The sequence below is a fragment of the Suncus etruscus genome, chromosome 4 (assembly GCF_024139225.1).
Source record: "Suncus etruscus isolate mSunEtr1 chromosome 4, mSunEtr1.pri.cur, whole genome shotgun sequence".
Taxonomy (NCBI): domain Eukaryota; kingdom Metazoa; phylum Chordata; class Mammalia; order Eulipotyphla; family Soricidae; genus Suncus; species Suncus etruscus.
This window is the reverse complement of record NC_064851.1, coordinates 159,438,045-159,454,300: the sequence shown is the minus strand read 5'-3', so window position 1 is coordinate 159,454,300 and position 16,256 is coordinate 159,438,045. Positions and strand designations below refer to the sequence as shown.

The 16,256-nt window shown below is 42.9% G+C and overlaps 1 protein-coding gene across 1 annotated transcript in view; it reads right to left on the bottom strand.

The window, feature by feature from the left end:
* The window catches only part of CEP120 (centrosomal protein 120), an 82,465-nt gene extending 81,570 nt beyond the window's left edge, over positions 1-895 (bottom strand). Inside the window, exon 1 of the mRNA XM_049771412.1 lies at positions 829-895. Coding sequence (XP_049627369.1) covers positions 829-877 — 49 coding nt within the window. The 5' untranslated portion in view covers positions 878-895. The remainder of the gene's footprint in view (positions 1-828) is intronic.
* Between the last annotated feature and the right edge of the window lie 15,361 nt (positions 896-16,256).

The window sequence follows — 16,256 nt, the reverse complement described above, 5'->3', positions numbered from 1 at the left end:
ATAATGTGGAAACACCCAAGGGCAGCTCTGGCTTTCCTCTCCTGTCCCAGAACGTCACTGGCTACTAACCTGTCCAAAAACCACTCTACTATTTAAAAATGCAGGTTGCTTCCCAGGCTCTCAAGATAACTCCAAAGCCACGCTACATGTATGAACTTGATTATGAGGGGGTTCTCAATCCTAAATGCAAACATTTATTTGTTTGGGGGAGCCACGTGCAGCTACGTTCAGGAATCACTCCTGGACCATATGTGGTGCTTAGAGAATGGAACCTGGGTCAACCACATGCAAGGCACACACAATTTTAAATGCCTTTAACACTGCTTGTGCTTATCTCTCCGGTCAAACTTGAAAACAAACACTCTCACGAGTTACACCACAGTTTAAACATCCCAAACGGTGCCAGATTCCAAAGTCAGAAAAGAGGCACACAATGTCTCTTGTCCACCTGGTGGGCCCTCTCCCAGACGAGGGGCTCCAACAGAACACCTCCAGGAGGGGCAAGGGCTGAGTAAATAGGTAGGAGCCTAGGGAGACAGCTACTTGGAAGGACTCCACTTAAGTGTCAGCCTTGCCTTGGTCGCCTGACAAGTCTCCAAGCACCCCAGCAGCCTGTACCCGCCATCTCCTGCAGCAAGCCCTCCCTCATTCCCCGAGGCCCCCAATTCTCCTCCTCCACAAGCCTGCTGTCCATCTCCACGCTACCCACCCCACCATGCAGCCCAATCGGGGTTCTTATGTTGCTCTCCCCAATTTTGCGCAACCCCAGCTAGCTGTCACCCCTCTGCCTGCCTCCCCAGAGCAAGCCCCTTCTGCCCAGGCGCTCACCTTCCAGGATGGACACCACGATGAGCAGCTGGTCCGACTTGGAGACCATGGCGACGGGCAATGGTCTGCAGGGCACCTCCTGGGGGGGGGGGGGGGAAGAAAAGAGGGGTGACAGCGGGTCACTCGGGGTCCCCACGCCCGCCCCCCGCTGCAGGCGGGTGCTCCTGGTCCAAGGAGGCCTCAGGTGCCCTGACACCCGGGGACCCCGCTGGAAACCTTTTGCCGCCCGCCGTGCCGCTTTTCCAACGCCCCGGCCAGCAGCCGCCGCTGCTCCCGCCGCCGCCACGCCGCCACGCCCGCTTCCGCCTAGCAACCGGGCCGCGGGCCAGAGCCCGGGGAGGTTGGAGGACAAAGGGCAATAGAGAGCGGCGCGGTGGAAGGTAGAACGTCTACTCGGGCCGCTTCACTTCCGGTCTTTTCGCGCGACGTTCTAGAGCCCCACGGGGAAAACGAGGCGTTCTCTCACAGCGCCCCCTGCCGGCCGAATGTGGTGAAGCACTTGGCTCTGCGCTCCCTGCCCGGGGCGGGTTCCCGGGCGGGTTCCCTCCCTCCCTACGCAGGCGCACTCCAGCAGCACTAAACGCTTCCGGCAGTCAGTTCCCCTGGATGGAGCGTCAGTGTCGTATTTGCTCGACTTTATGCCTCCTGGGAAATTCAGCCATAAAGATGAAAGGAAAATTACCTGCCTGTCGTGCAGGCCCTTAAGGCGAACACTGATTCAAATTGAGTAAAAGGAAAAAAGATGACAAGTTTGAGCTCCAAAAATCCGGATTTTTTTCCCCACCTGGCGGCCCCTCGGGATCTGCGCTTTTGTGTAATGTAGCGTCAATACGGTAATTACTGTAACTGTAGGCGGTGACGCAGCTCCCGGGGAATTTCCTGTGAAATTGACATTGCCCCGAAACAAAACATTGTCACGTGGGAGGGAGACCAGGGTTCTTTTCGTCCCCCTCCTGCCAAGCTGTTTGCCAGATCAAGACCAAAAGTTGATCCACGCTTATAAACACTCCGCCAAGGATGATATTTTCCCCCCATTCTTCTAAATTTTGAGCTTTGTTTTAAGGAAAAATGACAAATATTTCGCCTACTTTGGAGAAGGACAGAATTCCCACAGGATCTGGTAGGGGTGTGAAGGGAGAGGATGAGAGAACAATAACACCCCTTCACTCCAGCTTTGTTCCCCAAAGGGAACAAGAGGAGGTGGTGGAAATTGCCTGGAAGTGGTTTATTTCTTAAGTTCTTCATAAGCCTGGTTGAATTGAGCATTGTGTAACATGAGCTCAGAGCATTTGGGTTCATAAAACAGTCACAGCTTTTGTGAAAAATGTCCAACTCAAAAAGAAACAGAAGAATGTAAAGTGCTTGCCGGTAAAAGAACAGAGATGCTGTTCACTGATCAATTAAACTCAATCATCTCCCAATCTGAAGCCAATTCCTAACAGCCACTCAATTCATGTATTTCAGTATGTATAAGATAGTTTTAATTGTGGAGGGGTCGCTCCCCAGCATTCCAGGTGCTACTCCAGTCCACTGGTGGTGCAAAGAGAGGGTTCCAGGATATAACTACTAAAGCACTGCAGCACTTGAAGGGCCAGATCAACACAGCAATATTGGGAGTTTTGGGAGGGCACATCAGATATGCAGGAGGCAGGGGCCTGGGAACCATGCAGGGCTAGTGGTCTACACAAAGCATGTACCCCTAATTCCTGGGTTATTTCTCAGCATTAAAAACAAAACAAAACAAAAGAAAAAACCTAAAAACAACCACGTTCTGGTCACAAGAGGATAAAGCACTGTCTCACCAAGCACTGAGCCAATTTGTCCCCAGTACCACCAGGAAAAGTCTTCAAATAAGGGCCTGGTTAATGGGCCAAAGGCTGGAGTGCATCTTCGACAAATCAACAGCAGCAAACAAAACACAGAATTATCAGAAAGTTAAAACAAAAGCAGGGGCCAGAGAGATACCTTGGAGGTAAGGGGTTTGCTTTTCATGCAGAAGGACGGTGGTTCGAATCCCAGCATCCCAGCATCCCATATGGTCCCCCGTGCCTGCCGGGGGCGATTTTCTAAGCATAGAGCCAGGAGGAACCCCTGAGCCCTGAGCATTGCCAGGTGTGACACCCCCCCCCCCCCCCAAGAAAAAGCAAATTAAAATAGAACTCAAGTTAGCATTAAACTGTAGGGGGAAAAACAAGGTTGAAGCCACGAGCCTTATATTATCATTAAAAGAAAACCTGGACACAATGGTTTCAATAAAATTTTAAGAAAATAAAAGAAAACCTGAAGAGCAGTACTTGGCACCTACCTCTGTTTACCTGTTGGATAGCCTTATGCAAATCACTTTTTCTTTGCACCTCAATTACAGATGGAACCACATTTCACTGCATAACTGTGGCAGATTTATTCCAAATTAGTTTTCTAAAGAGTAGTGTGCAACCATTGTCTGACCTTCCTTTCTTTCTTCTTTTTCTTTCTTTCTCTTCCTTTCTTTTTCTCTTTCCTTTCTTTTTCTTTCTTTCTCTTTCTTTTCTTTCTGTCTCTCTTTCTCCTCTCTGTCTCTCTTTCTCCTCTCTTTCTGTCTCTCTTTCTCCTCTCTCTTTCTCTTTTGCTGGAGAAAATAACCAAAACACCACACGTGATAATTATGTGGTGAAATACGATATGCAATATAGTATGCTTCCTTAGTTTAATAAGTACTGTAGTAAGATTCCTTATTTGAGAACTAAAAAAGTAGTAAATGTTAGTTTAACATTGTTTTGTATGAACAAGGAATTTCAACCCCTTAAGACATAGAAACTGACACCTATATACTCTGATTTTTTTAATGTAAAGAAAATTTGATGTGAAATATAAAATTATGGTTAAGCTTAAAATATCCAGTGGTTCTATATTTTTATATGATTAAATTATAAACCACAATGAAAATCATAGAATAGTCTTCAGAAAAAAAATTTGTTAAAAAAATTTTTGTTGGGGTTTTTGGGCCACACACAATGATGCTCATGGGTTACTCTTGGCTATGTGCTCAGAAGTCATTCCTGGCTTGGGGGGCTATATGGGACGCGGGGGTTCAAACCACAGGTTAGCTAGTGTTCAAGGCAAATGCCTTGCTGCTTGTGCCACAAATCCGACACCAACTCTGTTGAAAAAACTCAAAATAAAAAAAATTTTTTAAATGAAAATAAAATTTGTTAAAATTAAAAAATTTCCCTACATAATAAACTTTTTACTCAGCTCTTCTTGTCTGGATCTCCAAAGGGAAAAAATGACTTCTAAAATCATGTTATCACAGTTACTAAATCCACAATCTAATTGTCATAGTGGTGGTTTTTTTCATAACCGTAAAAGTAAATGCCCTGAAATTTCACATTAGTCCCTTTAGAAATGAGATTATATTTCTTTTCTTTTTTTTTTTTTTTTTTTTTTTTGGTTTTTTGGGCCACACCCGGCATTGCTCAGGGGTTACTCCTGGCTGTCTGCTCAGAAATAGCTCCTGGCAGGCACGGGGGACCATATGGGACACCGGGATTCGAACCAACCACCTTTGGTCCTGGATCGGCTGCTTGCAAGGCAAACGCCGCTGTGCTATCTCTCCGGGCCCAGAAATGAGATTATATTTCTACCAGCCACCATAACCTCTTTATTTATGATTCCATAATCTAATTTTCTTTTATATATGACATTAAACACTTGTGACTTTTGTTCTGGCACAAATCACTATATTTTAGCTTAAATTCCTGAGGAAAGAAGTTTTTGATACAGTTTATGAAGTAACATATACTACTCAAAATCATTCAGTAAATAATATTAAAATATAAAACTATTAATGTGAGCTTCATTATACTATGAACATATCAATTCAAAATGACAAGTTTCATTCCATGCTTGATTTTGAATGTATTAGTTTGTCACCCCCAGCAGCCTATCACATTTCACATTAGGTAGCATCTAATTCTGTAACTTTACACGTGCACTAACAGAGACTGAAAAAAAGCTTTTTTTCCTTTACTTTTAAAACAATAAAGTTTACACTCAAAATGATGCTCTGTCCCTAGTGCTGTCACCAGGAGTATACCACAGTCAGGGGGGCCATGAGGTGCCCTGGTACTTACATCACACATGCGAGGCATGCAAAGACTATGTTCTACCATTTGAGCTGTCTCCTCAGATCCAACACAAAGCATTTTGACTCATTTTTGGTTTTGTTTTTTATTTTGTTTTGTTTTATGGAGTTAAGGGCGCAGATGTGGCTGTGCTCAGGACTACTCAAGGTTCCATTCTCGAGAGTAACTAAGGGGACCATGCAGCACTGGATACCAAATCAGACTTCCTGCATGACCATGTTAAAAACTGTAAGTCATCTCTTCAACCCCATTTTGACTCAATTTCATCTTTTTCTTTTCTGTGGCTACTTCATATTCTGGAAAAACACTTTGCTTAGATTATGTCTCTGTACTTGTATTTGCTATTAATCTCTTTAATTCTTGACTGACTGTTAGACCTTATTTTACAGAAAGAAAGAAAAGAAAGAAAGAAAGGAAGGAAGGAAGGAAGGAAGGAAGGAAGGAAGGAAGGAAGGAAGGAAGGAAGGAAGGAAGGAAGGAAGGAAGGAAGGAAGGAAGGAAGGAAGGAAGGAAGAGAAAGATAGAAAGAAGAAAGAAAGAAGGAAGGAAGGAAGGAAGAGAAAGATAGAAAGAAGAGAGAAAGAAGGAAGGAAGGAAGGAAGAGAAAGATAGAAAGAAGAGAGAAAGAAGGAAGGAAAAAGAAAGAAAGAAGAAGAAAGAAAGAAAGAAAGAAGAAAGAAAGAAAGAAAGAAAGAAAGAAAGAAAAAGAAAGAAAGAAAGAAAGAAAGAAAGAAGAAAGAAAGAAAGAAAGAAAGAAAGAAAGAAAGAAAGAAAGAAAGAAAGAAAGAAAGAAAGAAAGAAAGAAAGAAAGAAAGAAAGAAAGAAAGAAAGAAAGAAAGCTAGTAACTTTGGTGAAAACAAAAATGTCTGGTTGAGCGGAAACAAAAGTTTTGGTCAGGAATAGGGTTTATTACTTTCATTAAAGGATTATAACTGGTGTCCCCACAAAGCACAGAGAAACAAAAGAAGTTACCTAGGGCTGGAGGGGATAGTATAGCAGATAAGGCCGTCCAGGGTTTCTAGCACTGTGTATGACCACAGAGCCATTGGTAACCCTGAGGATGGCAGGGTATAGTTCCAAACAACACTTTCTCCTCAAAATAAATAAATAAATAGAGGTACTGCATAAAGAGAAGTATATGATGTGGGCCAGAGCTGTGGCACAAGCAGTAGGGCATTTGCCTTGCACACGCTGACTGACCTAGGATAGACCGCGCGCTTTGATCCCCTGGCTTCCCATATGGTCTCCCAAGCCAGGAGCGATTTCTGAGCACAAAGCCAGGAGTAACCTCTGAGCATCATCGGGTGTGGCCCCAAAACAAAAAACAGAAAACAACACAAAAGAAGTATATGATGTTATCTATCTTCCATTTCCAGGCTGTGTACCAAAGAATAAAGCCCATGAAGTCTCTAAGGAACCCTGACCTTAGACTGTTATCATCACTGCTCAGGTCTGATGTCCCTAATTTGACACATGACCGCAAACTCATTAGGATTTTAGGGGAGTAGACGGGGCTGAATGATGACAGTTTATGAGCAACCCGCCAGGACAAATACCTTGCAGGCCCTCCGCAAATGCTTGCTGGTTGCCAGCCCTGCTCTGTACAGGGCAAGCAGGCAGCCCCTAGTGAGGACTGAGATTTATTTCCTGGTGTCTGACAGAGGGGCTCTTGCCTTCCCTCCTTTGAGGCATCAGCTTCCTCAGGCGACAGGAACAAGCTTTGAATCATTCCATCAGGACAGATCATGATGACTCATTCGAGGTCAAGTGTGGCAAGAATTCTGAACCTGAGGGAAAAGAGCCACTCAGTCTTGCTTGGAAAACGCCCCCCCCCCTTCCGCCCCCCAATTCCCATCTTCTCCAGGAGAAGGGCTTTGGACAGGGCTTTCTTCTGGGATGAAGGACAGAGTTGGTGGTAGATGAGGGGAGACATTGGCACTGAGAAACTCCTTATGGCACTGCAGTTACAGATCATAGAGTGCCTGGTATATGTCAATTTCTTTTCCCTTTAAAAAGCTTCCTTTAGAAACCCTGAAGTCAATAGTAGTGTAATTGCTGGTGCCAGCCTAATCAGCTGTCTGGTGAAGCAATTCCCCAAGCTCCCGTGGGAATACTTTGGCCTATGGAAGTAAGAATGCACTAAAAAGGAAGTCTCTTTGGTGCTATAAGATACCCCTGGCACAGGGTTCTATTTTCAGTGCGAACAGGACAATGATACCTGAAGGGCACAAACCTTTTACTTGCCCAAGAGATAACTCAATGGACTGGAGCACAGGCTTTGCACACAGGTTTAATCTCTAGGTTTAATCTCTGACACCTGTGTTCACCAAGCCAGGAATATCCCTGAGTACAGGGTGTGGGCAAAAAGAAACAAAAATGGAAAATGAAAAGTAAAATAATGGAGTTTGGAGAAGGAACTCTACAAGCTAAGCACATGCTTTGCATAAAGGAAAACTGGCTTCAATCCCTAGCACTGCATGGCCCCTGAGCACTGCTGGGGTTGCCCCACTCCCCATCCCCCCAAAAATTTCCTCTATCTCTCTGTATTATAACGGACAATAGCAAAATGACAACAAAGAACTGTAAAAACAAAATTTGGGGTAGGGCACAATGATAGTACAGCAGTAAGGTTCTAGCCTTGCATGTACCTGACCCAGGATTGAACCCCCAGCATCCCATATTGTCCTCACTGAGCACTGCCATGAATAATTCCTTAGTGCAGTCAGGAGTAACGTCTGAGCATCACAAGGTGTGCCCAAAAACAAACAAACAAGCAAACAGAGACAAAAAAAAAAATCTCCCTTGAATTCCGAGAAAGTTTGTAAGTCTAAGGCCTTATTTTCTAGATGTATCTGTGTATTTATCTGAATAATATGAAACCATTGGGTTGCATGGTGATAATAAATGTTAACTGCATCATTTTTTATTATAGCTAAGATATGAAAACAATAGGTATTTTAATGAGGAAGATGTGTGTGTATATATACATATATATTATAGGGTTAATATATATTATAGGATATGGTCAGTTTTATTTTAAAAAGATGACATTTATAGTACAATGGAAGTAACTTGAAAAGATTATGTAAAGTACAATAAGTCAGAAGAAAAAAGTGTCAAATGATTTCACCTATGTATGCAATATAAGGAAATAAAACATACAAGCAGTTGGGAAAATTATAAATAATCAGTGAATACTGATCACAAAATTTAGGTTCCCAGAGGGAAGAGAGTAGAAAGTGGGAGAAAGAGTGGAGGCCTTTGTGAAGGGTAATGGATGCTCACTTAAATTGTTTTCTTTTGAAAAATGAGAAGGATTGTAAGAGAGTGTGGCAGCTTAAAGGAATGGAAATTTATATTTGAAACAGTGCCTATTGAAGAAGCAAATGGAGGGATGGTATTGAAACGTTGTAAACCTGAAACCCAATCATGAATAGCTTTGCAATTTGATGCTGACTATATAATAAAGAGAACTTTAAAAATACAAAAATGAATTAAATAAAGGGCTGGAGCTCATGCTTTGCATGTGAGATTCCTGGGTTTGATCCTAGAGCACCTCCAGATTTGGTTCATATTTTCTAAAGCACTCTCTAGGACCACCTCCAAACATAAAGCCAGGAAGTGAGTGTCCCCAACATAAAAGTGAGTGGCACCCGAACATAAAACCAAAAGAGAGCAAAGAAAAAGAAAAAAGACAATTGAGTTTGAGTGTGAATGTGCATGGGGGGGGGATTTATATTTTGTTGTGAGAGTCGTAGCATCTATGGTTGAAAAGATGATGGTGTCAGGACCAGGAATATGGTTCAGTTAAGCGATAAGTCACTTGCTTCTCATGGGTAAGGCCTGGGGTTTGGTCCTTGGCACTGGAAAAAAACCTAAAGATTGTGGCAGCCATTTCTATTGAACTTTTATTTTATTATTTTTTTTTTATCTTTTGGGCCACACCTGGTGGTATTCAGGGGTTACTTCCTAGCTCTGCACTCAGGAATCATTCCTGGCGGGCTGGGGAAAGCATATGAGATGCTGAGCATCAAACCTAGGTCGGCCACATGAAAGGCAAGTGCCCTACTCACTGTACTATCTCTTCAGCCCCAATGATGGAACTTTTGAGCTGCCTTGGTGTATGGGAAGCAGGCCAGCAGGTGAGGAGACAGCAGTAATGGGATGCTGCAGGGTGTAAATCTGAGCTGAAAATTGATCTAGTTTTAGAGGCACATAAACATGAGATATCAAAAGTGGTGGTTGGGCAATCTTTTAGAAAAGAGTATATAGCCTGGGTCAGCTGGGTACTAGGCAAGCTTTTTTTTTTAATTATCTTTATTTAAACACCGTGATTACAAATATAATTGTAGTTGTATGATTACAGTCATGTAAAGAACACCCCCCTTCACCAGTGCAGGATTCCCACCACCAATGTCATTGAAAAACAATGATGAAAAGAGAACAAGGTAAAGTTACAGTGAAAGAACAATCGCCCATAAACAGAGTTCTCAGAAGAAATCCCCTTGCTGACTAGGCAAGCTTTTTACTCAGTGTGCTCTCTCAGGTTCTTAACTTACATTTTACTTTGTTTGTTTGGGGTCCACACCCAGCAATGCTTAGAGCTTACTCCAGGATCTGTGCTCAGAGATATCTCCTGAATGTGCTCAGAATCCATATGCATTTCTGGGGACCTAATGCAGGTGACCTGCAAGTGCTGTACACCCCTGAAAAAAACACTCTCTCTCTCTCTCTCTCTCTCTCTCTCTTTCTCTCTCTCTTTCTCTCTCTCTCTTCTCTCTCCCTCTTTCCCCCCCTCCTCTCTCTCTAGTCCTAAACCTATTTTTATTTTTTTTTGGTTTGTTTTTGTTTGTTTTGGGGGGAGCCACACCCGACAGCACTCAGATATTGCTCTTGGCTCTGCACTCAGAAATCACTCCTGGCAGACTCAGGGAACCATATGGGATGTCAGGAACTGAACTCGAGTCCATCCTGGGTTGGCCATGTCCAAGGCAAATGCCCTACCACTGTGCTATTGCTTCAGCCCCTGAACTGATAGTTTAATAGCTCTACATAATGAGAAAATATAGGATCTGACCAAATATTAATTAAGGGTGGATGGTAGGAGATGCAAAGGAGCACAGTTGAAGTCAATAATTGAGGAAAAATGTAGCCAGATTCCGAGTGATGAACAAAGTAGGTATTTAAAGAAAAAAGCATGTCTTAGTTCTTCTAATATTCTCAGTAACATTATGGAGAGCCACCTGGATTGAAGTTGGTACATTGAAAAACAATTTAAACTCAGTCAGAACTCAAGTATTCTGAGTGTGTGGGTTGAGCTACAAGAGAACTTGAAAACACTTTGCCAGGAACCTGGAGCACAAACTTCAGCAAGCCACTGCAAAGCAGCACGGTGGGTCCCAGGTAAGAAAGTGATTGTTGTGAGGCTGGGAAGATAGTAAGTGGGAAGGGTGCTTGCCTGTGTGCAGCTTGCCCAAATTTGATCTCTGGCACCCCATATAGTCCCCTGAGCACCACCAGAAGTAATGCCTGAATATTGCTGAGTGGACCCCCCAAATTATTATAACATTTTTTTAATTTTGAATCTCCAGAGAAACAGTTACAAAGTTGTTCATAATTTAGTTTCAGTTATATAATATCCAATACTGATCCCTTCACCAGTGCACATTTCCTGCCACCGGTGTCCCCAGTTTTCCTGACACCACCTCCCTCCCAACTATTATTGGTAGAGTGGTTCTTTCTCTTCCCTAACTCCCCTGCTATTTGTGACAAGCTTCCTACAATGGACCAGTCTTCTTGACCCTTGTCTCTATTATGTTGGGTATTTTGCCATACTATCATATATACACATATATATTCAACAAATGAATATGATAGTTTTATATCTATCCCTCTTCTTCTGACTCATTTTGCTCAGCATAATCCTCTCCATGTCCATTTATGTATAAGCAAATTTTACGACTTCATTTTTCCAAACTGTTGCATAGTATTCCATTGTGTTTCTTTATCCACTCATCTGTTCTCAGGCACATGGATTGTTTCTAGATTCTGGCAAGTCTAGTCCAGCCTTTATGACAAACAGCATTGAGATTCCTCAAAAAAACCTGGAAATTGAGCTCCTATATGATCCAACTGTACCACTTCTAGGGAAATACCCTAGGAACACAAAAAGCACAATACAAAAATGACTTCTGAACACCTATATTCATTGCAACACTATTTACAACAGCCAGAATCTGGAAACAACCCACATGCCCTTCAACAGATGAAAAGCTAAAGAAACTGTGGTACGTATATACAATGGAATATTATGCAGCCATCAGGAGAGATGAAGTCATGACATTTTCCTATACATGGATGCACATGAAAACTATTATGCTAAGTGAAATAAGTCAGAAGGATAGAGATAGACACATAATAGTCTCACTCATTTATGGGATTTAAGAAAAATTAAAGATGGGCCAGATAGATAGCACAGTGGTAGGGTATTTGCATTGCATGTGCCAGATTCAGGAGGGACCCAATTAGATTCCTGGCATTCCATATGGTTCTCCAGCCTGCCACGAGTGATTTCTGAGTGCAGAGCCAGGAATAACCCCTGAGCACCGCTGGGTGTGGACCCAAAACCAATCAATCAATTAATTAATCAATAAAGTTTAAAAAGAAAAAGAAGACATTATTGTAATAATACCCAGAGACAATAAAGATGTGGGCTGGAAGGATCAGGCCATGATATGAAGCTTACCCAAAGAGTGGTGAGTGCAGTTAGAGAAAAAACTACACTAAAGTTTATCATAGTGGTAATTAGTGAGAGAAGTAGAATGTCTGTCTTGAATACAGGCAAGGGGTAAGGGAGGAGGGAGATGGGGGCACTGGTAGTGGGAAGGTTGCATTGGGGAAGGGGTGGTGTTCTTTTTATGACTGAAACCCAACTACAAAACTTTGTAATCATGCCGTTTAAATAAAGATATTATTAAAAAAATTCTGGCAATTGTGAATAATGCAGCAATAAATTAGGGAGTATAGATTCCTTTTTATGCATTGAGTTTTCAAGAAAAGAAAAGAAAAGGATATCCTATATCTCTAGAATATATTCCAAGGAGTGTCATTACTGGGTTATATAGGAGTATACCCAATAATGTGCTTGCCTTACATGCACAATCCTGGGTTTTGTCTCTGGTACTGATCCTGGACGCAGAGTCAGAAAACAGATTCAGGCATGGCCCTCCCTGCCCCCCCCCAACAATTTTGTTTGTTTTTTGGGCCAGCAATATTTAGAGTTACTCCTAGTTTGGCACTCATGAATCATTCCTAGAGGGCTTGATGGACCATATGGGATGATAAAAATGGAACCCAAATCAGTTGCATGCAAAACAAATGCCCTACACATTTTACTATTACTCTGCTGCCCCAAGTTTTTAATTTTATTGATTGATTGATTGATTGGTTTTGGGGCTACACCCAGCGGTGCTCAGAGGTTACTCCTGGCTTTGCACTCAGAAATTGCCCCTAGCAGACTGGGGGACCATATGGGATGCTGGGAGTTGAACTGGGTCCCTCCTGGGTCAGCCACATGCAAGGCAAATGCCCTACTGCTATGCTATCTCTCCAGCCCCAAACCCCCAAGGTTTTAAAGAAAAATATTAATCTCTGCAGAATTAAATTAACCTTAATGGATGAAATGAGATGTATTAAAATATTTTTAAATAATGTGCTTATCTTCCAGTTCTAATTATTCTTATCTAAATAACATTTAAATTGTCCCAAGAAACAATTATTTTAAATCCTGTCACCAGGAAGACAGCATTACTAACAAGCTAGTTTCTGTTGTCTTTATCAAGGAATATGAATAAATACAACAGTACTGGAGCCTGTGTGATAGCACAGCAGTAGGGTGTTTGCCTTGCACGAGGCTGACCCAGGACGAACCTGGGGTTGATCCCTGAAATCCCGTATGGTTCCCCAAGCTAGGAGTGATTTCTGAACGCATAACCAGGAGTAACCCCTGACCGTCATGATGTAGGGACCAGAACAATAGCACAGAGGGCAGGACATTTGCTCTCCCCGAAGCCAACCCAGGTTTGCTCCCTTTTTGTCCCATATGGCCCCCTGAGCCTGCCAAAAGTAATTTCTGAGAAACCAGGAGAAACCACTGAGCACAGCCTGGTATGTCCCCTAAACAAAACAAAATAACAACAAAAATTTTATGATGTAGGGATCACAATATTTCAAGAATGTCCTTGTTTGTTTTCTGTTGGGGACTGACTTGTTTGAGGCCATTTTGCTGTTCTTTCTGCCATATTCCAGCTTTTCACCTAAAAGCTATTTTGCAGTCTTGCTGTAAGTTCTTGGGCCAAAGAGAAAGGAATGTGCAACTGTAGATATAATTAGCTCTAGCCCGGAGGAGAGCAAAAGCTGCCTGGTACCGTTATCAGAAACTAGGCCTCACTCCTTAAGACCACATTTCGGAGTGAACTAGGCTATTATCAATAAGTGTATGCTACATTGTCTGTTCAAGATCACTGAGGCAGGCACATCTTGCACCACCTCCTGATAGTCAAGCAATTAGGAATGCAGCTAGAAGGACACTAGAAATTTCCATGGAAACAGCACGTTCATCATAGCTTGAAGGTCATCCAGCCCCCCTAGCCCACTGCCCACTTCCTTATTTAGAGAATGCCTAACTTTCTTTGTTCCTTGAAACCTGAAATATATCCTTGCCTTGTATGGGCCTTCGCGCCCAAAGTATGACTGACATCACCTTTGTACTGCCCCCTTCTCCTTCATTATATAAGAAGGAGCTGTAGCCCAATAAAGGTACCCTTGAACAGTGAGACGCTGCCTTGGGTCTTTATTATTAACCTCTTTCAGATTTTTTACAGGTGTGGTTGCTCTTCTACTCAGCAAAATAGGAGTGCGGTTGTCTGAGAAGCCTTTCCAGCTAATTCTTGCTGGCCGGGTCCCCCCTGGGGGGGCTTCAGGACACCGCATTTTGGCGCCCAACGCTGGGCACGAAGATCACCGCCACACCCCGAACGACTACGGGTCGGCGAGTCCGGAGCTGTTTCATAAATCGCGGGAATACCCCATCCGGGTAAGCGTTGAAACGAGTTAGCCTTAATCAAATATTTAAACTGCAGTTTTTTCAGTCGTTCTGATCACCGCCCCTGATTGGCTCTTGGGGCTTCACCCGTTGGCTTCACTTCCATGGGTGTTTCGTTGAGTATTGAACTTAAATTCATTAAATATATACAGTCTGAGTTGAAAGCCAGACATATAGAGGTTACCAAAAAAGATATTTGTAATTTTTTAATGTTTGTTCATGATGTTTACCAGAAATCTAGTGTTCCTGGGCTCCCTCTCGCTCTGACTCTGTCTCTCAGTTTCCTTCCTCTTCTAACCCTTCATCTTTACTTCTGCCGCTGCACCCTCTGTGCAAAATCCTAAACAGCCCTTCACTTCCCTAGCTTCAGCTCCGTCCCTGTTTCACCACCCTCCCCTCCTTAGCCAGCAATTGCAACAATACAAAGCCTTTAATTGGAAAAGCCTCAAAGAGCCGTTTCAAGCCGTAACCTCCTATGGCCCCCAAGCCCCTTACACGCTCTCCTGCTTAGAATTTAAAAGCTGAACTCTTTGTCTCTTGGGAAGTTAACTTTTTTTTTTCCGCTGCAAAGCCCTTGCAGATAGGCAGGAATCCTGATCTCTAAGCTCTTATAGCTGGCCTCGCCTCTTTTCATACCTTAAAGGTACAGCACACTTTCCAGGTCCCAGCTTGCCAACATGGCTCTTGCTGCCCTCTGTGCCTGGAAGTCGCTCCCCAGAGCCGGCATTCCAGCAGCTCCCCCACACCGGCAACAAACTGTTGCTGCTTTCTCCCTCCCCCCCCCCCCCTTTTTCTGACTTAAGCTCCCAACTCACCACAATTACATCCATGGTCTCTCACCTCTCTAACAAACTTAATAATGCTCTTAGCTCAAAAACCAGTGCTACCTTTCCTGTCTTTCTCCCTAATGGAGAAAGTCTTCCCACCCCCCCCCCTCCCCGCCTGCTCAGCAGCCTCCGCAGCTACCTTCTCAAACGCCTCCCACTGATCCCCCGCACCCCAGGGGAAAAATTTTAAATGCCCAAGACGCTCAGTCCCTAACCATGGCAGATTCCCTCCTCTCACCGCTCCCCCTCTTAAAGCTATAGATATGAAGCTACTTGGCCACATTAAAAATCTTAAACAAATCTTAAGCCTTCAAAAACAGGCTGCTTCTCTTAATTCACAGGTTTCTGCCCTTCAGGCTTTCCCCCGCCCTCCTAAATCTATAGCTGTCTGTCCTTTGCCCACTGAATTCCACGGCCAAGCCCCCCCTCTTGAGAATTCAAAGAAACAAACTAATAAAAGTCAGGCTGAGTGCCATAAAACAGAAACTGCTGCAGTGCCTACAAAAAATTCTAAGGGCACAGTGAGTAGGATAATTACAAAGTATCATCTGCTAAGCCATAAAACCTTGCGATATCTACACTTTGCTGTTAAAACTTCTGAGCCTAATGTACCTTTTACTCAGGACAATTTTGCTCAAACCAGCCCTCAGCCTCCTTCAGCCTCTTTCCTGCCAGCCTTGGGAAACAGCCAGCTCAGGCCCTGCCACTCCCACTTTAAGCCTTCCATTTCACCTTGAAATACCCAATCTTTGTTATTCAAAAGAAATCTGAAAAGTGGCATCTCTTGCATATTCTCAAATCAATTAATAAAACCATGATCCCCATGGTGCTTTTGCAACCCAGACTCCCCTCTTCGGTTGCCATTCCCTCTAATTCCAATAAATTAGTAATTAATCTTAAAAGATTGCTTTTTTTTTCTTCTCTATATCATTACACCCTGCTGACTGTAAATAATTTGCCTCTAGCCTTCCTGCTGTTAACTGTGCTGGCCCCTCCCCGAGTTATCAGTGAAAAACTCTGCTTCACCTTGTCAGCCCTACACTTCGTCAAATATGTGTTACTAGGTTTAGTGCATTAAGTGGTGTAAAGTAATTATTAAAACATTAAAAAGCAACAGGAAGATAAGGGCAATAAACTTTTTTTTTCATGCCTCTCAGAAAATTTTAGAGCAAGGTCATAATTCTGTCACTTTACAGATAACAAAATGTTGGTAAAAGAAAAACTTCTTTGTGTTTTAAAATCCAAACGAACACAAAAGTGTTAAATTTAAGTCTTATATTTCTATTAAAAGTTTTATTTTAATTTTTAAAAGTATTTACAAAATTATGTGAAAAATAATGTGGTTAGCCTTTTTAAACAATATAGTTAATTTA